General features: G+C 44.4%; 1 protein-coding gene across 1 annotated transcript in view; it reads right to left on the bottom strand.

Moving 5' to 3' along the window:
* col24a1 (collagen type XXIV alpha 1) overlaps positions 1 to 22,383 on the bottom strand; it is a 721,848-nt gene that overhangs the window by 576,052 nt on the left and 123,413 nt on the right. Inside the window, exon 2 of the mRNA XM_078561886.1 lies at positions 9,258 to 9,322. Coding sequence (XP_078418012.1) covers positions 9,258 to 9,322 — 65 coding nt within the window. The remainder of the gene's footprint in view (positions 1 to 9,257; positions 9,323 to 22,383) is intronic.

Below are 22,383 nucleotides of genomic sequence, written 5' to 3'. Positions count from 1 at the left end.
CCTGAGACAGCTCTCTGCCTCAGGGACAGTGTGTAGCACGCACTCCCCCAGCTTGCCCTCCTCCTGCGCGCACAGGCAGCGCTCAGCGCTCAGCGCTGCTGCTTGTGTTTCACACTGGGCGGGCATTAATTGCCCCACCAGCGTGAAATTGCCTTCCAGTCCCGACCGTGGGCGGCGGGCAGCTTCAGGACTGGCACCGCCAAGCCCACAGGCCAAGGGCAGAATTCTGCCCAAGGAGTCTCTCTAAGGGGAAGAGAGAGGCTGAGGGAGGGAATTCCAAAGTCAGGGCCTGCGCAGCTGAAGGCAAGGCTGCCAGTGATCGATGGCTTAAAATCAGGGGACACACAGGAGGCCAGAATTGGAGGAGTGCAGAGGTCTCAGGGGGTTGTGGGACCGGAGGAGGTTACAGAGATAGGGAGGGTTGTAGGGGCTGGAGAAGGTTACAGAGATAGGGAGGAGTGTAGGGGCTGGAGAAGATTACAGAGATAGGGAGGGGTGTAGGGGCTGGAGGAGGTTACAGAGATAGGGAGGGTTGTAAGGACTGGAGGAGGTTACAGAGATAGGGAGGGGTGTAGGGGCTGGAGGAGGTTACAGAGATAGGGAGGGTTGTAGGGGCTGGAGGAGGTTACAGAGATAGGGAGTGTTGTAGGGGCTGGAGGAGGTTACAGAGATAGGGAGGGTTGTAGGGGCTGGAGGAGGATACAGAGATAGGGAGGGTTGTAGGGGCTGGAGGAGGTTACAGAGATACGGAGGGTTGTAGGGGGCTGGAGGAGGTTACAGAGATAGGGAATGTTGTAGGGGCTGGAGGAGGTTACAGAGATAGGGTAATCATCATAGTACAAATGGATTAAATTGCTTAACATGCCATGAGTGACTTGCACTAAGGAATGCAATAGTCAAAAAAGTTACCTACATGTTAGCAACAGGGTCATTTTGTGCAGTGTGGGATCCCCAGTCTGCCACCTGAGGTTATGTTTCATGGGTATGGACATTCCAATGCTGCAGTTTACCCTCACAGGGCGAAGACTAAACCAGCTGCAGCTCCTTTCTCTAGAAAAGGGGAGGCTCAGGGAATGTTCTGATAGAGATCTTTATGAAAGGGTTTGTTTGATAGGGTAAGAAAAGCAAAGATGTTTCCACTTGCAGGAGAGACCAGAGCCAAGGACCATAAAACTAAGACAGTCACTAATAAATTCAGTGAGGAATTCAGGAGCAATCTCTTTACCCAGAGAGTGGTGAGAATGTGGAACTTGCTACCACAGGGAGTGGTTGAGGTGAATAGCATGGGTATATTTAAGAGGAAGCTGGATAAACACATGAAGGAGAAAGAAATAAGGGGATATGATGATAGGGTGAGACGATTTAAGCGGGAGGAGTCGTGTGGGGCATAAACATCAAGCATGGACCAGATGGGCCAAATGGCCTGTTTCTATGCTGTAAATTCTATAAAAGCTTACGTGAGGAAAACACTCGGGGAAAATGGAAATGTATAGAACTGATTGCAGGACAGCAGGCCAATGATAAACACCTAGAAAAACCTTGCTGCACAGATGCTGTTAAGTTGTTGTTTGTGGGAGCTTGCTGTGTACAAATTGGCTGCCAGGGTTCCTACATTACAACAGTGACTACAATAAGTATTTCATTGGCTGTAAAGTGCTTTGAGACACCTGATGGGTAAAGACATTGAGGTATGGAGAGGGTGCAGAGATGGTTTACAAGGGTGATAACAGGAGTGTGTGGATATACATATTGGGAAAGGATTGACAGGCTGGGTCTCTTCTGTCTTGAAGATAGAATGCTGAGGGAGAGGTCTTTAAAATTAGCAAAGGTTTTGATAGAGTGGATATAGGGAGAATGTTTCCACCTGTAGGGAAGGGCAGAACTAGAGACCATCAATATAAGATAGTCACCAAGAAATCCAATAGGAAATTCAGAAGAAACTTCTTTAGCTAGTGAGAAGTAAAAACATGGAACTCACAACTACAAGGAGTGTTTGAAGTGAATAGTACAGATGCTGAGGTCTCATGGTGCAGAGGATAGTGTCCCTGCTTCTGAGCCAGACGCTCTGGGTTTGATTCCCACACCAGAACTTGATGGCCAAAGGAGGTCTGTTTGTAATGTAGCCAAACAGGTTGAGTATCATCCTGCAAATCCTTCCAACACAGGCCAATGACAGGCGTGTGAGAAGAGAAGAGATTCCTGGTCAGCCCTGTGATGGAAAAAAAATTGGAGCCTCAACTATCCCTATCCATATCTCTGCACAACAACGTTGGTTTAAAAGCTGTCTGGAGGGCCAGCTGGGCTGATGTGTCAGATTGGTTCCAACAGCAGGAAGTTGGATCCCCATCCTGGATTTAGGACCTCTCTCCTTACCCTACCCATGGCGGAAGATGTGGTGGGACCTGCCTTCAGGCAGAGAACTGAAGAAGTATTGAGTATTTAAGGGGAAGTTAATTAAGCATTGGAGAAGGGAGTAGATGGTTACGATGATAGATTTAGATGAGAGAAAGCTTGAGTGGAGCATAAGTGGCTTGGTTGGACTGAATGGCCTGTTTCTGTCTCGTACTTCCTATGTGATAGTTGTGGGAAAAAGTGCTATATAAATGCAGTCTTTTTTCTTCTAAATTCCTCAGAGGATCTTTGTTCAGTCAAAAACTATCCGCCTCCATCTTGAATATGCTGAAACTCCCCAGCTCCACATATCAGCTCGAAATAATTACATCAAAACTGTCTGTGGTCCTTTCCTGTCCTGAGCTGAACTTCAGCCCTGGGTTACAGAGTTTACTGCTCTATCAAACAGTTTGTTAGGCTTCACTTTATCTGTAGTCCTCATGGTCTTGAAATCTTCGATTAAAAGCTACCCAGAACTCACTTATCTCCATGATGAGCTCTCCTGGCTTTGATATTTTCTCGCCGTAGCTCAGGCTGTGCAATTTTAAAGACAGATGTTGGTCGTGGCTGTGGTGTGGGACGAGCTGAGTTGCTCTTGCAGAGAGCAGGCATGGGGCATGATGGGCTGAATGGCCACTTTCTGTGCTGTAGCCATTCTGTGATTCTGGACATACACGAGTCTTTGAAGGTGGCGGAGACAAGTGAGGAAGGCTTGTTTGATTGATTCTTGACTTTATAAACAGAATACAAAAGTAAGGAAGTTACTCCAAGCACTTAAATCACTGGTGTGGACTCAGCTGGATAATATAACCAGTTCTGGGCACCACACTTTAAGAGGGATGTCAAGGCCTTGGAGAGGGTGCAGAGGTGATTTACTAGAATGGCTCCAGGGACGAGGAACTTCTGTTATGTGGGGAGACGGGAGAAGCTGGGATTGCTCCTGTCAGAGCAGAGAATGTGTAGGGGAGGGTTTGATAAAGACGCTCAAAATTATGAAAGGTTTTAGGAGAGTAAATAAAGAGAATTGTTTTCCAGTGATAGAGGGGCAGAATGAGGGGACATCTCTGCAGGAGTTCCTCAGGATAGTGACCACCCGTTCCTTCACTATCACTGGGTCAAAATCCTGGAACTCCCTCCCTAACAGCACTGTGGGTGTACCTACACCACATGGACTGCAGCGGTTCAAGAAGGCAGCTCACCACCACCTTCTCATGGGCAACTAGAGATGGGCAATAAATGCTGGCCCAGCCAGCGACTCTCGCATCCCGTGAATGAATGAACGAAAGACCCACAGGGCAGAATATTCCACTCCCGCTGGCAGTGAGCATGTTTGGCGGCGTGAGCGGACAATATGGTGAGGAGGCCAAAAATTGGTTTCACGCTGTCATGAAACCACTTTGCAATTGTCCGCTCTGCCCGTCAATGGTGGGCTGCGTTTCCCGCTGCCCCATGTCGGGAACCAAACTTCAATATTTTAGTATCTCACCCCACGCTGGATCATCCAGCACATCGGTGTGATTGCACGCTGACGTGTTTCACAACTGTACATAAGCGACATGCACCCGGTGAGCTGCACTTCACTCAGTTCTTCGAGGTTTATTTGCCTACCTTTCTTCGGGCAGCACTCTCAGTCTCAGCGCCAGGCTTCACAGGCAGCACCATATCACTGTTAGGGAGGCTCACGGGCAGGTCGTAAGGCGGGGGTGGCTTTTCAATGGCTGCAGGGTGAGGGCTTGTTTGGGGAAGGGGGAGAAGTGGCCTCAGGCAAGGGAAGAGGCTGCAGGGTGAGGGCTGTACTGGGGAAGGGAGGTATCCCAGGGTGTGTGTGGGGGCAAATGTTGATCTGTGCAAGTGGCCTCAAGATGGTGAGGGCTGGGGAGGCAGCCTCCAGAGGAGATGAGGCCAGATGGAGATGTGAGGGTGTGTGTGAGAGAAAGAGTGGTGATGTCCCTTGAGCTGATAGTGAGTGAGATGCCAGTGAATGTGTGATGGGCTTGAGTGTGTGAGTTTAGAGGGATGAGATGGTTGCCTTACCCTGGGGGCACGGGTGAGATCATTCATCCTCTTTCTGCACTGAATGGTCAACCTCTTCTGTGCAGCGTTGGCACTGGCCACCTCTCCCATCACCTCCGAAGCCAGAGTGGTGAGATTGCTGGACCTCCTACAACCTGAGTGGGGGTGGAGGACATCACGGCGAGCCTCCGAGAGGTATTCCAGTGACGGGTCACTGAACTCTTCTTGGCTCTCAGGGCCATGTCTTCACTGGAGCAGTCCTGGACTGCGAGCATTGAGGACTGTGTGCGCGGCTGCAGCTTAGATACGGCGCCTGGAGTGAGGAGGCGGTGAGGTAACGGTGTGGTGGGGTATTCAGAGGCTGCCCGCCAGCGAGGTGGGGTGTTTCCCAGTGGCTGCATAATTAATGAGGCGGGAAGCAGATCATACGGTGTGAAAACTCACCATTGCGGCCGGTGGTTAAAAAGTCACTTTTCATGCACGCAACCACACTTAGTGCAAATCTGGGACAATTCCACCCACAGATTCTAGATAATTGGCAAAAGAGGCCAGGGTGACGAGGAGAATTTTTTTTACGCAGTGAGTCATTGTGATCTGGAGGGCTCTGTCTGATAGGACAGTGGAAGCAGATTCAAAAATAACTCTCAATAGGGAATTGGATGAATGCAGGGTTATGGAGAAAGAGCAGGGACATGGCACTAATTGGATTGCTCTTTCAAAGAGTTAGCACAGACTCAGTGGGCTGAATGTCCTCCTTCTGCACTGTAGCATTCTGGGATTGTATTATTCTAGCTCCCCACTGTCAGCTTTAGCTGCTATCTCTTCAAAATGAGAACATCCCCATTGTGGAATGAGTAATCAGTTTACACAGTGCCTCAAGTGGAACTGAGGATTGCTCTGTCTAAGCAGACCACTGCCATTGTAAGGCATCCGTTTCTGTTTGCTTTCTCGTTTTGTCGTTAGTAGTTTCAACAAGAAACTAAACATGTCCCTTTTGTGTTGTTTTCTTTGCTCTTGAATTCTTCGGTGCTCTTTATTCTCCCAGTAAAACAGTGTCCAGACTTACATTGGGAATATAACTTGAGTTAAAGGAGCTCAGCGTTACTAGTGCATGATATGCCTTTACCATATCTGTGAGTAGCAATATACTGCTGGATTCACATATAAACAGGAATTAAACTTACCACTGAAAATCAAAGCTGCTATTTCATGGCGTAAGGACCCTGTTAATGAATAGTCCTGACAGAGCGACAGGGGGAAGAATTGAAACTTAACCCTGAAAATAGTAATTTACTCCTAGAAGTTTTTAAAATTAGACACTTTTTCTTACTGTAACCTGAATGCTTTTTTCCCACCTCTCTTAATCCAATCTTTCTTTCCCTCTCTTTATTTCTCTTTCTGGGCCTGATGTGATTCTAATTCACTTTGTTGCCACTCCATTGTTTCTTTCTCTTAAATTTCATTGCTTAAGGAGATAGACTGTTGGTCCCATCCTTCACTGAGGTCCAGATGCCCCTTACTCCTCACTCTCACTCACTCTCCTTAGACCATAAGACCATAAGACATAGGAGCAGAAATTAGGCCATTCGGCCCATCGAGTCTGCTCCGCCATTCAATCATGGCTGATAAGTTTCTCAACCCCATTCTCCCGCCTTCTCCCCGTAAACTTTGATCCCCTTACCAATCAAGAACCTATCTATCTCGGTCTTAAATACACTCAATGACCTGGCCTCCACAGCCTTCTATGACAATGAATTCCATAGATTCACCACTCTCTGGCTAAAGAAGTTTCTCCTCATTTCTGTTCTAAAAGGTCTTCCCTTTACTCTGAGGCTGTGCCCTCAGGTCCTAGTCTCTCCTACTAATGGAAACATATTCCCCACGTCCACTCTATCCAGGCCTTTCAGTATTCTGTAAGTTTCAATCAGATCCCCCTCATCCTTCTAAACTCCATCGAGTATAGACCCAGAGTCCTCAAACGTTCCTCATATGTTAAGTCTTTCATTCCTGGGATCATTCTCGTGAACCTCCTCTGGACCCTCTCCAGGGCCAGAACATCCTTCCTGAGATATGGGGCCCAAAATTGCTCACAATATTTTAAATGTGGTCTGACCAGAGCCTTATAAAGCCTCAGCAGCACATCCCTGCTTTTATATTCTAGTCCTCTCGAAATAAATGCCAACATTGCATTTGCCTTCCTAACTACCGACTCAACCTGCAAGTTAACCTTAAGAGAATCCTGGACTAGGACTCCCAAGTCCCTTTGCACTCCAGATTTCTGAATTCTCTCCCCATTTAGAAAATAGTCTATGCCTCTATTCTTCCTACCAAAGTGCATGACCTCACACTTCCCCACGTTGTATTCCATCTGCCACTTCTTTGCCCATTCTCCTAACCTGTCCAAATCCTTCTGCAGCCTCCCCGCCTCCTCAATACTACCTGTCCCTCCACCTATCTTTGTATCATCTGCAAACTTAGCCAGGATGCCCTCAGTTCCTTCATCTAGATCATTAATGTATAAAGTGAAAAGTTGTGGTCCCAACACTGACCCCTGCGGAACTCCACTAGTCACCGGCCACCATCCTGAGAAGGACCCCTTTATCCCCACTCTCTGCCTCCTGCCAGACAGCCAATCTTCTATCCATGCTAGTACCTTGCCTTTAACACCAAGGGCTCTAATCTTACTGAGCAGCCTCCTGTGCGGCACCTTGTCAAAGGCCTTCTGGAAGTCCAAGTAAATAACATCCATTGGCTCTCCTTTGTCTAACCTACTCATTACCTCCTCAAAGAATTCTAACAGATTTGTCAGGCATGACCTCCCCTTGATGAAACCATGCTGACTTTGCCCTATTTTACCATGCATTTCCAAGTATTCTGAAATCTCATCCTTAATAATGGACTCTAAAATCTTACCAACGACCGAGGTCAGGCTAATCAGCCTGTAATTTCCTGTCTTTTGCCTCACTCCCTTCTTAAACAGGGGGGTTACATTAGCGATTTTCCAGTCCCCTGGGACCCACCCTGACTCCAGTGATTCCTGAAAAGATCACCACTAACGCCTCCACTATCTCTTCAGCTATCTCCTTCAGAACTCTGGGGTGTAATCCATCTGGTCCAGGTGATTTATCCACCTTCAGACCTTTCAGTCTTCCTAGCACCTTCTCCTTGGTAATGGCCACTATACTCACCTTTGCCCCCCGACTCTCTTGAACTTTGGGGATGTTACTCGTGTCTTCCACTATGAAGACTGACACAAAGTACCTATTCAGTTCCTCCGCCATTTCTTTGTTCCCCACTACTACTTCTCCAGCGTCATTTTCCAGCAGCCCAATGTCCACTTTTTCCTCTCTCTTATCCTTTATATATCTAAAAAACTCTTGCAATCTTCTTTTATATTACTGTCTAGTTTACCCTCATATTTAATCTTCTCCCTCCTTATTTCTTTTTTAGTTGTCCTCTGTTGGTCTTTGTAGGCTTCCCAATCCCCTGGTTTCCCACTGCTCTTCGCTGCATTGTATGCTTAATCTTTAGCTTTTATGCTGTCCCTGACTTCCCTTGTCAGCCATGGTTGCCTCGTCCTCCCTTTAGTACGCTTCTTCTTCCTAGGGATGAATTTTTGCTTTGTCTCCCAAATTACTCCCAGAAACTCCTGCCATTGCTGTTCCACTGTCTTTCCTGCTAGACTCATCTCCCAGTCAATTCTGGCCAGCTCCTCCCTCATGCCTCTGTAGTTGCCTTTATTCAACATCTGATTCCAGCTTTTTCCTCTCAAATCGCAGGGTAAATTCTATCATATTATGGTCACTTCCTCCTAAGGGTTCCTTCACCTTAAGCTCCCTTATCAAATCTGCCTCATTACACATCACTAAATCTAGAATTGCCTGTTCCCTAGTGGGCTCCACCATAAGCTGCTCCAAAAACCCATCTCATAGACATTCCACAAATTCCTTTTCTTGGGATCCACTACCAACCTGATTTTCCCAGTCTACCTACATATTGAAATCCCCCATGATCACTGTAACCTTGCCTTTCTTACACGCCTTTTCTATCTCCTGGTGTATCTTGTGCCCCACATCCTGACTACAGTTCGGAGGCCTGTACATAATTCCCATTATGGTTTTTTTACCTTTGCGGTTCCTCAACTCTACCCACACAGATTCTACATCATCTGACCCTACGTCATTTCTTGCTATTGATTTAATTTAATTTCTTACTAATAAAGCAACCTCACCCCCTCTGCCAACCTGCCTATCTTTTCGATAGGATGTATATCCTTGGATATTTAGCTCCCAGTCCTGATCCCCTTGCAGCCATGTCTCCGTGATGCCCACCACATCATACCTGCCAATTTCAATCTGCACCACAAGCTCATTTACCTTATTTCGTATAATGCGTGCATTCAGATACAACACCTTCAGTCCTGTATTTCCCGTCCCCTTTCTCATTGTCCTTTCAGCAACTTACAGGGCAAAAAGTGCTAAAAGGTGACTATAGTCTAATTTGCTCTACTCCATTCTGAGGCAAAGAGTCTGAAGCCAATCCACTGTCAAACCTTCTCTAGACATTTCAGCACAACAGTTTGGGATACTGCTTGGTTCTAGAGGTGTAAACAATATAACAACATGGTGAAGCCTTCTGATATAAACGCTAAAGGCCCACATAATGGTGAAGGTTTAACAGATTGAAGGCAAAGGATCCATGAACACTTTGACACATTGGAGGCAAAAAGTTTTTTTAAGGACTTTTGTGGGCAACATGAATAACCTTCAATATTTCCATATGCGGGTTGGAGACTGTTGGTTAAAGATTTGCAAGTAATAGGACTGGAGATGTGAACGGAAATAGGATCTTACCTTGTGTGTGGGTTTGTGCAATCCCAGCAGCCATACATATCGTCACTAAGAAAAGGAGGGATTTCCTAGAGAGAAATAAACTTGAGTTTAGTCGATCTTAAAAAATTGCTTTGAGTTGTACAATCTTATGCAGCATTTTTTTACATAGAATTTTACAATAACAGACCATTCAGCCCAACAATTCCACGCCAGTGTTTACACTCCATATGAGTATCCCCCCATCCTTCTTTTTTCTCACCCTAACAGCAAAACTTTCTATCCCTTTCTCCCTCATTTACCAATCGAGGATCCATTCATTCACATCCACGCCACTCACCTTAAACACTCCACATGGCAGTGAGTTGCACCTTCTCACTACTCTCCAGAACATTTTATTGAAACATCTTTATTTTCAATGAATATAATTCCAATTTAAGATAACGTTGTAATTGATTGGATCTTGCTATGAAATTCACAGCCAATCAAAAGGTGCACTGATAGAGCAAGTGAATGAATCAGCTGATCACTGCATTTGGTGACGGATGGCCAAGAATTATCCATTCAGTTAACAAAGGGACTGTTTGCTTTCTAATCGGTTGATGGAAGATGGTTGCTGTGAGTTGGACCCTCATGGGTGAATAACAGTGGGAATGTGGGGGAGGTGGGGTAGCCTGGTCATGTGGATTTGTCTTGGAATCTGTCCGACCAGAATTGGCAACTCTAACGGCGAGAGGTGTGGGAGTCTGTCGTTGCAAGGTAAAAGATGGAGCAGGGAAGAAAGTCGGTTCAATACCAGAGATTTCTGACCCAGAAGTGAGGATGTTTATCTAATGATCCAGGATGTCACAACCTAGAAGCATTTTGTTAAATATTATTGTTATGTTAAATTTAGAACACTTGTTAGACCACATGTGGAGCACTGCAAACAGTTCTGATCTCCACATCATTGAATGGTTGTTGAGGGACTGGAAAGAGTGCAAAAAATTTCACATGGATAGTACCTGAACTGAGAGATTAAACAGGAAAAACTCAACAAGCTGAGGCTCTTTTCTCCAGAGAAGAGAAGATTAGGAGGTGACCTGATTGAGGCTTGTTAAAGTTATGAAAGGGTTTGATAGGATAGATGTAGAGAAGATTTTTCCACTTATGGAGGAGTCCAAAACACAGGGCCCTCAATATAAGATAGTCAACAATAAATCCAATCGGGAATTCAGGAGAAACGTCTTCACCCAGGCAGTGATGGGAATGTGGAACTCGCTACCACAGGGAGTGGTTGAGGTGAATAGTACCAATACATTTGAGGGGAAGCTGATTAAACACACGAGGGAGAAATGAATAGAAGGATATGCTGATGGGGTGAGATGAAGAGGGGTGGGAGGTGGTTCATGTGCAGCATGAACGTCAGCATGGAGTAGTTGGGCCAATTGGCCTGTCTCTGTGCTGTTAATTCTCTGCAACACCATGTAATTCTCTTTGAAACCCTTCTGAAAGATTTCAAAAGCAATATCATCTGCTATTCATGAGTCATGTTTTGCTCTTGCCAATATGTGTTTAGGATTTCCCAGAACAGACGACTTCAACTCCTCAACAGGCTCAAAAATGTAACGCCTTCATTTGCAGGACCTCACAACATGATGCTGGCTTTAAAATTCACTTCCAATTGACTGTGAGGCCACCATGGAATAAGTCAGAGATAAGCAGTATCTGCCAATCCAGAAACTATTATCTAATAGTATTTCTCAAACAAGAGCAGTTATTCCATTGCATATTTGATATTTAACACAGAATTGCTTTGGGGCTTCTCTTGTAAATGTTTTAACTTACTTCGTTTTTAAAAATCTGTACGTAGCCTCTCTTGAAAGATGATAAGATATTGCATTCTAATATAAAAAGAAACAATGGCCCAGATATCACAGTTCAGGTTTGTACAATCAGGTGTAAGTGAATTTTGGCATACTAAGTCTTGATTACTGTCCAACAACCTCCCTGGCACTTTCACAAGTGTTGAGTCTCATTCCTTCAGATTTTATTTATCATTGTCATTTAATTATCATTGGACATATAAAAAAATTAAACATTAAAGATTTTTTTTTACTTTTCATTTGTATCTTTTGCCTCTCTCATGAAATCCCATCTCTTTTTCCCCCTTTTTTCACTTTATGTTCCCAGGTTTATGTTGAATTAAATATTCTAGCTTATACTTCTTTGTTTGAACTCTGTGTGTCGCAGTGAGGATTCTTCAATCCGATTGGTTGAGGGGACATGCTGTGCCCTTCGGTGTTGCCAAGTTGAAATGGCTCTCTAATTAACCATAAGCTGCTGCTCAAAAAGCCCATGAAAAGTGTGTGAGCAGCTATAAGTACAATGAACCAGCTGACACCAAACCTTCATCACTGACCCCAAAATCCCAACCTTCAGCTAATCCAGCAAACACAGGCCTGAAAGTGTGCTCATAATTCAGAAGAATAAAGGAATAAGAAATAGGAGCAGGAGTAGGTCGTTTGGAATTTTGAGATTGCTCCGCCATTCAATAAGATCATGGCTGATTCGTTACTGGGGGAGGCGGTGGTGTAGTGGTATTGTCGCTAGATTAGTTTACTAGAGACCCAGGGTAACACTCCAGGGACCCGGGTTTGAATCCCACCCAAATGGTGGAATTTGAATTCAACAAATATCTAGAATTGAAAGTCTAATGATGACCATTGTTGGTTGTCATAAAAACTCATCTGGTTCACTTATGTCCTTTAGGGAAGGAAATTTGCTACCCTTACCTGGTCTGGCCTACATGTGACTCCAGGCCCACAGCAATGTGGTTGACTCTGAGATGGCCTAGCAAGCCACCCAATTTTCCACCAACTTCTCAAGGGCAATTAGGGATAAGCAATAAATGCTGGCCCAGCCAGCAACAGCCACATGAATAGATGATAAAAATAATAAATAAATAAAAACTCAACCTTCCTGCACTATTGCAATATCCTTCAGTCTCTGTCTTGAATATATTCAACTGCTGAGCATCCACAAGAGAATTCCAAAGATTTACTGCTGTCTGAGTGAAAAAAAATCACTCTTCAGATGAGTCCTAAATGATCGATCCCTTATTCTGAAACTGTGCCCCCAGTTCTAGACTCCCCAGAGCTTCTCAGCATCTACCTTGTCAAGCCCCTTAAGAATTTTACATTTTTCAATTAGGTCAGCACATTCTTCCCTAAACTCCAGGGAATATAGGATTAGCCTACACAATCTTTCCTCAGAGGACAATCCCCTCATCCCAGGAACCAGTCTAGTGAACCTTCATTGCACTCCCTCTCGGGAGAGAATGCCCTTCCTTAGGTAAAGAGACCAAAACAGCATTCCAGGTGTGGTCTCACCAATGCCCCATATAATTGGATTAAAGTTTCTTACAGTTATTCTCCAAACTGTTTGCAGGAAAAGCTAACACACCATGTGCCTTCCTAATTGCATGCCGGGCTTACGTAATACCACACATTATTTGAGGCGATTATTATACTAATTTAGTGGGAGATATTGTGTTAGATTGACATTGACACAAGTCCTTTACAAATTAAAGTCAACATGCTGGAAAATATATCCATTCTAATCATTTCCAGAGGGAGGGAAGATTGCCTTTAACCATCCTCGAATAGTAACTCCTGTGCCATCTAAAATTTGCCAATCTGTCTCAATGTATCTCGAGCGCCATCTGTTCATGATCTTCTGTTTCATACTGCATCACAGGCCAAACCTTCCATTTATAAACACACACAGAGACATTTATATATCTAGATAGGCAGGGATATGAAATCATACAATACCGAAGGAGGCCATTCATCCCATCATGTCTGTGCTGGATCTATTAAAGAGCTATTCAATTCCCTCTGCTCTTTCCACGTGGCTCTGATTTTTCCTCAAATGTTTCTTGGTCAGGTCATAACAAAGCACTGTTTAAAAAAAAAATTCTCCTCGTCTCCTCCCCTGGCATTTTTTTTGTTAATTAGCTTAAATATATAGTTTTTACGTTGGGAGGTGGAGACGGAAAAGTTATCCTAAGTTCTTCATGGTTTCCGACTGTCTGCCTTCTGTGCAGCTGATCACCACTTTCAGTCCCTATTTACTCTGTTCCCTGGGGCCCCCCTGAAATCAGATGTTTCCAAAATCGCTCAAATTGCTCCATAATCCATCACGATTATGCACACGAGTCACATTGATTATGGGATGAGTTAAGCACAGTGCAAAACAGCTGGTTTTCTGGCCCCCGTGCAAAAAGGGGTTGGAGTCTATTGTTAGACGATAGAGCGATAGAAAGGCATTTTAATACTGCAGCATGTTCTTATTTTGGTCTGAACCACATTCGCGCCACTCTCAGTGTTTAAAAAAAACTCCCAAATGCTCCATTTGATCTGTCACCGGTTATCTTGTAATTAGGCATTGTCCCCTTGTTCTCAGCCGACAACTGGAAACAGTTGCTTTAAGTCACTATAACGAGCAACAAATCCTGAGACAAATCCAGGAGCTCGCCTTAACAAAAATGGCTGTCATTTTAAGGAATGGAATGCTGCTTCCCAAAGTCACATCCATTTTATTTTACCCTTCAGGTTGACCCCCATCTCCAGCCATCTCTCGGTTTCTGATTGAAACCTAAATTCCGCCACGTCCCAATTTATCCTCTTCTTCCCAATTCCCCTCATGCACTATTACTGCTTTACTCCCTACTGTCCCTGCTGTCTGCCACAGCTTCTTTCAATCAGTAACTTCGAACCCGAGATGAAATATCAAAAGATAACCTCTACAAAACCTAATGAGCAGAAAAGCACTGGGACGAATACCAGTGGCTCCAAAATAATGGGCCAGAATTTGATGTCAGCACAAGGGTGAGGTGACTGGTGCTTGCCGTTATTTTGTTATTTCTGTAGCCCGTAGCTGTGGGTAGGAGGATATAAATATTATGGCTAAGTTTGAATATACAAAATTTGTTGTCTGAATTATGCTGCACTCTGTTAGCCTTGTGAAAGCAACACTTCACTGCCTGCCTCACCGCTGACCTACGTTGAATGGTCTGACTTCCTGTGGCTGCCGCAATAGATTTGACCCAAACTCACCACAGATATTTAGTAATTAGCAGCACAAGCACTCTTTTAATGACATGACAATTGTTAATGGCTGCCAATCAGCCTATCTGGCACTGAAAATTTACTATTACCTGTGGGGAGTATCATTTCTTTAGGCTGTAAATTTTTTGGGGGAGATTTTAAAAAATGTCACATTTTAAAATTTTAAAATATTATTTATTTGCTTTTCCATTCTGTCCCTTTTCTCTCTCTCTCTCTCTCTCTCTCTCAATCTAATCTTTCTTTCCCTCTCTTTATTTCACTTTTTGTACCTGATTTGACATCGGATTCACCCACTCTAGTTTGCACTTCCTGTTCATTGCAATGTTCATTTCACATCTCTTCCATCTGATTGGTTGTCCTCACTATTCCGGTCCTAAATGCCCTGTTGCCCTCGTTGAAATGTTACCAGCTCACGCTTCCTGCAACTTTGTGGGCACAAATATTTTGAGTTGGATGACAAAGGGGTTAAGTCTAACTAGCTGCAGATGCAATGTGGGGCCCTGTGACAACACACTGGCCTGTCCCAAGGGATTTATTGGTTTTAAGCACTTAAGCTTATCTAGAATGTCCACACAAGTGATGCTGAAGTTGTTAAATAAGCGGCAGAATCTCCTATGACGGACATCATATTACCAACTGGTTTCTCTCAGTGAATATTTCCACTAATGAAACATTTTTTACTGTGGCAAGTTAATAACAATTCACTTGCTTCATCCTTTTCAGGGTCATCAATATGCTTTTTAGGAACCATTTTGTTCCATGATAATAATAGATTTTTTTTTTGTCTTTTATCTACCTTTCTCTTTTGGATATAAACACCTTTTTTAACAATTGGCTCCTCTTTACTTGGAAAGTGTTAAGTAAGAAATAAAAAGGGAAAATGCTGGAAAAACTCAGCAGGTCGGGCAGCATCTGTGGAGAGAGGAACAGAGTTAACCTTTCGAGCTTGGATGAATTCTTCGGAGTTACTGTGAAAGCAAACCAGAAGATCGAGTGAGAGATGGCCCTGTTGGGGGGAGGTGGCAGTTGTTGAGGGAAAATATAAAAATAAGTAAATAAAAAAATAAATAAATAATTGGATTATAAAAGGGGTTAGGGATGGAGGAGAGAGTCCCTGGTCGGAAGTTGTTGAACTCAAAATTAAGTCCGGAAGGCTGTAAAGTGCCTAGTCGGAAGATGAGGTGCTGTTCCTCCAGTTTGCGTTGAGCTTCACTGGAACAATGCAACAGGCCAAGGACGGACATGTGGGCATGAGAGCAGGGTGGAGTGTTGAAATGGCAAGCGACAGGGAGGCCTGGGTCATGCCTGCAGACGGACCAAAGGTGTTCCGCAAAGTGGTCACCCAGTCTGCGTTTGGTCTCTCCAATGTAGAGGAGACCGCATTGGGAGCAGCGAATACAGTAGACTAAATTGAAGGAGGTGCAAGTGAAGTACTGCTTCACCTGAAAGAAGTGTTTGGGGCCTTGGACAGTGAGGAGGGAGGAGGTAAAGGGGCAGGTGTTGTGCTTTCTGCAATTGCATGGGAAGGTGCCATGGGAAAGGGATAAGGAGTTGGGAAGTGATGGAGGAATTGACCAGGGTGTCACAGAGGAATAGTCCCTATGGAATGCTGACAGAGGGGGGGGTAGGGGAAGATTTGTTTGGTGGTGGCATCAGGTTGGAGTTGGCGGAAGTGACACAAGATGATCTTTTGAATGCGGAGGCTGGTGGGGTGAAAAGCGGGGACAACGGAAACCCTTTCATGGCTCTAGGAGGGAGGGGAAGGGGTGAGGGAAGAGGTGCAGGAAGAGGGTCAGACACGGTTGAGGGCCCTGACAACCACAGTGAGGAGGAAAGCTTGGGTCAGGACAAAGGAAGACATGTCAGAAGTGCCATTTTGGAAGGTAGCTTAATCAGAACACATGCAACAGAGGTGGAGGAACTGAGAGAATGGGATGGAGTCCTTACAGGAAGCGGGGTGTGAGGAGCTGTCGTCGAGGTAGCTGTGGGAGTCGGTAGGCTTGTAATGAATATTGGTGGACAGTCTATCACCAGAAATGGAGACAGAGAGGTCAAGGAAGGGAAGGGAAGTGTCAGAGATGGACCATGTGAAGGTGAGAGGTAGAAATTGGAAGCAAATTTGTTCAATTTTTCCAGTTTCAGACGGAAGCATGAAGTGGATACAGTCATTAGTCTGGAACAAGGAACGTTCCACGTACTTCCTTTTTTACTTTTATTTATTTTCCTATTTTTTTCCCCAATCCCTCCCCACCCCTTCCCCACAGGGCCATCTGTCACTTGTGTTTGTGTTTTGCTTTCACAGAGCACTGACCCTTGTTCTGCTATTAACACATTCTGCTCTTAGCTTTATGCCACTATCAGCACCTTCTTTAGCCTTTAACACCATTAACACTCCTTTTGTCCTGTGTCCATGAGATCTTTGTCAAATTTCTCCTTAGCTCCCACCTATCCCTGACCTTCTATCTTGCTCCATCTGCTCTATTCCCTCTGAAACAGTATAAAATCCATCACATTTCTACTTCTCTTTAGCTCTGAAGAAGAGTCACACGAACTTGAAACATTAACTCTGTTTCTCTCTCCACAGATGCTGCCGGACCTGCTGAGTTTTTCCAGCATTTTCTGTTTTTATTTCAGATTTCCAGCTTCTGCAGTATTTTATTTTTATTTTAGCGTTAAGTAAGACCTGGAGCAAAGTGTTCATAGTCATCATGTCATCCATGATGACAAAGCAAAGAGCATGGTACCTATTTTCAAGGAAGGCAATAGGCCCTTACATCTTACCTCAGTAACTAGCACAGAAACAAACTATCATTGCCAAGTATATGCTTTTGGATCAGGCATTTAGCATATCCAGCCCATGTTTCCTCTGTGACCTCCTCCAGCCCTACAATGCCCCGAGTTTTCTGTGCTCCACCAAATCTGGCCTCTTCTGTATCCCTGACTTCAGTGCTCCACCAATGGCAGCTGTGCCTGGGCTCTACGCTCTGGGGTTCCCTTCGCTGAAACTCTCTGCCTCTCTTTTAGCCTTGGCTTTGTGGGTAACAGTCTCACTTCTGAGTCAGAGGGTTGTGGGTTCAAGTCCCACTCCAAGACTCAAGTACAAAAAGCAAGGCTGGCACTCCAGTGTAACACTGAGGGAGTGCTGTACTGTCTGAGGTGCTGTCTTTCTAACCCAAGGCCATGTCTGCCCTCTCAGGTGGACTTAAAAGATTCCATGGCACTATTTTGAAGAGCAGTAGAGGAGTTTCTTCCCAGTGTCCTGGCCAATATTTATTCCTCCACCAGCATCACAAAAAACAGATGATCTGCTTATTATCACATTGCTATGTGTGGGAGCTTGCTGTGAGCAAATTGACTGCTATAAAAGCATATACTTGGCAATGAGGGTTTGATTTTGTGCTAGTTACTGAGGTAAGATGTAAGGGCCTATTGTTACCCAGGCTACACTTCCTGCATTCGTGGCTACACTTCAAACCCATTTCATTGGCTCTGAAGCACTTTGGGACATCATGAGTTCTGAAAGGCACCATATAAATGCAAGTCTTTCTTTCCTTTGATTAAAGCTACCTCTTTCTCTAAGCTGCTGGTTGCCTGTCCTAATATCTCTCTATATACCTCACTGTCACGTTTTGCTTGATAAATCAGTCCTGTGAAGCAACTGGGGACATTTTATGATGTTAAAGATGATATCTAAATGCATGTTCTTGCTTGGGTAGGTGGGACACCCTGGGCAACAGTTGATCGGGGTGTGGGGGATACTGTTCTGTCCTAAAGGATCTGCTTCTAGCTTCTTGTTTGTTTATTGTCTGTTGGATTAAACCCCATCTTAGTGGCTCTTTTTATGCCAGGAAACTGATACAGTCCTGGACTGACGCTGGGAAGCTGATGAAAGATGGTCCAGGGCTGCAGCTGGACCACATCAGATGAAGTGTCAAATGCTCTCCACGCTGGGAGCAGAGCTTCCTTCTCTGCTGGGAGCACCATCAGTCCATGAGTCATCAACTGAAGGATGAAACTAGGTTTTTATAGGTATCATCAGCACCTCATAAAAAACATTGCCTAAAAATTTTTGAGAGATCATTTCAGGATTCTGTCTTCGTGACCACTTTAAGTGAATAAAATAAGGGGAGACGGTGGAGTAGTGGTATTGTCACTGAACCAGTAACCCAGACATGGGTTCAGTTAATAAATCTGGAATATAAAGCTAGTCTCAGTAATGTTGATCACGAAACTATTAGCAATTGTTGTAAAAACCCATCTGGTTCACTAATGCCCCTTTAGGGGAGGGAATCTGCCGTCCTTACCTGGTCTGGCCTACATGTGACTCCAGACCCACAGCTATGTGGTTGACTCTTAACTGCCCTCTGAAATGGCCAAGCAAACTATTCAGTTCAGGGGCAACTAGAGATGGGCAACAAACGCTGGCCTTGCCAGGGATGCCCACATTCCATGAAAGAATAAAGGGTTATTTTGTTTGACATCTTCTTGTGGGCCTTAAGCTCTGCAATTCTCTCCCTAAACCTCTCCACCTCTTTCTCCTCCTTTACAATAATCCTTAAAACTTAATTCTTTGGCCAAGATTCTGGTCACCATTCCTAATATCTCCTTATGTGTGTCAAATTCTGTTTGATAATTGTTCCTGTGAAGTGGCCTGTAGTGTTTGGACACATTAACAGCACAAGATAAATATACATTAATTCAGGACTGTTTATCAGTTGTGTATTGATTTTGGTTGACAACTTTTCTTTAGGGGTGGGGGTGTGGTTTAAGCTTTTTATAAAAAGCTGTTCATTGCTCTTCTTGAGTTTTGTAGTTGGACATGGATGGTTGCTTTCCTTACAAATCAAGTGGTAACTATTTCTGCTTCCCAGAACTAGTCACCATTATTTAAATAATAAGATACACTTTCATGGATTAGCTTCAACCCTACACCCAATGCCCAGACAAGACTAACATTTTCCACTGCACCTAGCCTACAAAGCTAGGAAATAGGAGCAGGAAGAGGCCATTCAGCCCCTTGAGCTTGTTCTGCCATTCTATTCAATCATGTCTGATCTGTATTTTAACTCCAGCAACTCACCTTGGCTCTATATTACCCCTAACCACCAAAAGACTATTCATTCAGTCTTGAAATTTTTGATTGACCCTCAGCTTAAACAGATTTTTGGGGGAGGGAGAGTTCCAGATTCCCACTCCAGCTTCATGTGAAGAAGTGCTTCCTGACATCACCCCTGAACAGCCTGACTCGCATTTTAAAGGTTTGCCTCTTTATTCTGGGCTCCCTCGCCAGGACAAGTAAGGGAGATAGAGAGAAACCATTAACTGCTTTGATCATTTTAAACACCTCAATTATACTCCACCCCCCTTAATCTTCTAGATAATGCCTCATTACTGATGCCATTTTTAATCTACAGCATCTCTCACTACTTGCAAGTAATTCACATCCTCATCGTAAAAGCATTCAATTAAAACCTTCAAAAGAACTGTAACAACTCTCCTGTGTATAGCCCTATTATATACTTTAATTACAGGGCTATGGGGCAAGAGCAGGGCAGCGGATTTAACTGGATAACTTTTTCAATGAGATCGCACAGAAATGATGGACTGAATGGCCTCCTTCTGTACTACATGATTCTATGGTTCTATGATTCTAACTAGAGACAGAGACTACAGAATCTACTCATCTGAATAGCAATGGAAATACATGCATATTGAATCACAACAGACATTTAACAAGTGTACAATGTGGCTAAACAGCTGAGCCTTTATAGAACAGCATGGTCTGGTGAAACATGTTTTAACAAAAAGTAATTTGCTTAACTATTGTTCACAAACAGAACCCTAAAGTAAAAACTAAGCCCAGTACTTTAAGAACCAAGTAACTTATACGCCCAGTCTAGTAACCTGCACACTAAGATAAAAGCGAAATACTGTGGATGCTGGAAATCTGAAACAAAAACAAAAATACCTGGAAAAACTCAGCAGGTCTGACAGCAACTGCGGAGAGGAACACAGTTAACCTTTTGAGTCCGTATGACCTCTATCCAGCTCTACCTGTCCCACCCCCTTCTACCAGCTTACATTTCACCTCATTTCTCTATTTCCTTAGTTCTGATGAAGAGTCATACGGACTCGAGACGTTAACTGTGTCCCTCTCCGCAGATGCTGTCAGACCTGCTGAGTTTTTCCAGGTATTTTTGTTTTTGTTTTAAACTACATACTAATATAGTTTAACCATACTTTCCACTGAACCTCGCACTAAACATCAAAGTAATGAAGTAGATACTAGAGCGCTGGGCTGAATGGCCTCCTTCTGTGCTGTAACAATTCTGTGACTCTGTGAACTGTAGAGCAGGAGGTTGGTCACAAGAATTCATGTGGATGATACAAGAGGGAATGTTTTGCTTGGATTAGACAAGTGTTGGAACTGGTCAACCCCAGATGTCTCTTTGGGACCACTTAGCTTCTATTTATCTAGCACCTTTCTCATCCTCAGGACATCCATAAGCATCTCACAGCCAATGAAGTACATTTGAATTGCTGCCATTGTTGTAATGTAGGCAAAAATCAGCAGCCAATTCGTACACAGCAAGATCCCACAAAGAGCAACGTGATAATGGCCAGATCATCTGTTTTTCTCAGTCGCTCAGTTAGGGATGAATATTGGCCCCAGAACGCCAGGGGAGAAGTCCCCTACTCTTCTCCAAAATAGTCGCCACAGGACCTTTTAGCACCAGGCGAAGTCTCAGTTTAATGTTTCATTCTGAAAGCGAGTGAATCTTGATTGCAAGCTTCTCTCAGGGGCACCACCCAGCAACAGGAAAGATATTTTCGTCAAATGTGCTGTTATTTTCAGTGCAGACAAAACTAAATTGCTAAAGCTGTGCGAGGCACAGTAAACACCAAACAGACAATTATATCCTACGTGCTAATGTAGGAGGGAGGGAGTCACAAAATTACTACTGAACACAGGTGTGGAGTTTGAGGCTTGACCCTGTCAGGTTGAATTATCAGAAAGTTCCTGAAAAGGCGCAATGCTATTGCCGAAGGTTACGACTTGAAGTGCGTAAAGCGAGTCTGCTGGGTTTGTTTACCTCCAGGGTGAGTTTGGTGCAGTCAAAGAGAGTCAGTCACCATACTCACAGGGACATGGTAACAAGATTGTCAGAATGAGGCTCTAATTCCAGAACCCTGCTTCCCAACAATCTTCAAATCCATCTGCCCAAAAACAGAGCAATGTGATCATCTAATGAACAAACGAAGATCAGGAAACTTTAACAACTCATGGCAGACGTCAGGTGCTTGAGCAATGTTTAACATTATTTTAAATACGGCAATAGCTACAAAAAATATAATGATGTAGGACAGGGATGCAGCACTGTGCCCTATCCCCTCGATCGCATCAAGGTGGTTATCCATGGAGAAGGCTCCCAGGCTCACTGCCCTGTATCTGGCGCCAATTCTCCATCACCACAGGATTTGGCAAATGGACCCTGGTAGAAGCCTGTGCATCTTTGTTTAATGTGGGGACCTTAGGGCACTGTCATTGCCCACACGATCTTGACAGGTTGGTGATCAGATTTGGGTGACATGTGGACCCACGATGACCGGGACCACCTTGTCACTGCAGCTTCTTCCACCCACACAGCCAGTAAAATGCACAGTCTTCCTTCGCTTGTCCTGCCATTGAGGACCTTTTGGACAGCACCTTGGCACAGACCCCCATCCTTGCTGCCATGGGTAGCCCTACCAGAGGCAAGGAGCTACCCATGGGAAATACCATCTAGCTGAAAAAGCCTTTCACCTCAGTCGCCTCTGTGCCAAACTAAACTGACCACCATAGATCTACACGATCTACAGGTAGCTGACGATGGCAGTATCATTGCCCACTCTGCACCAGATTTACAGGCCACTCTCGATCTCTTCGATTTCACATACAAGCGACTTGGCTTGTCCTTGGAAATGTTGCCAAAACAAAACTCATATCAACCCAGACCTGGTCAGCCAAATATTCCACCTCCCATATATGTTGAAGGAGA

The sequence above is a fragment of the Cetorhinus maximus genome, chromosome 17, assembly GCF_964194155.1.
Source record: "Cetorhinus maximus chromosome 17, sCetMax3.hap1.1, whole genome shotgun sequence".
Lineage (NCBI taxonomy): Eukaryota > Metazoa > Chordata > Chondrichthyes > Lamniformes > Cetorhinidae > Cetorhinus > Cetorhinus maximus.
The sequence above is the reverse complement of the archived record's forward strand: the minus strand, read 5'-3'. Positions and strand labels throughout refer to the sequence as shown.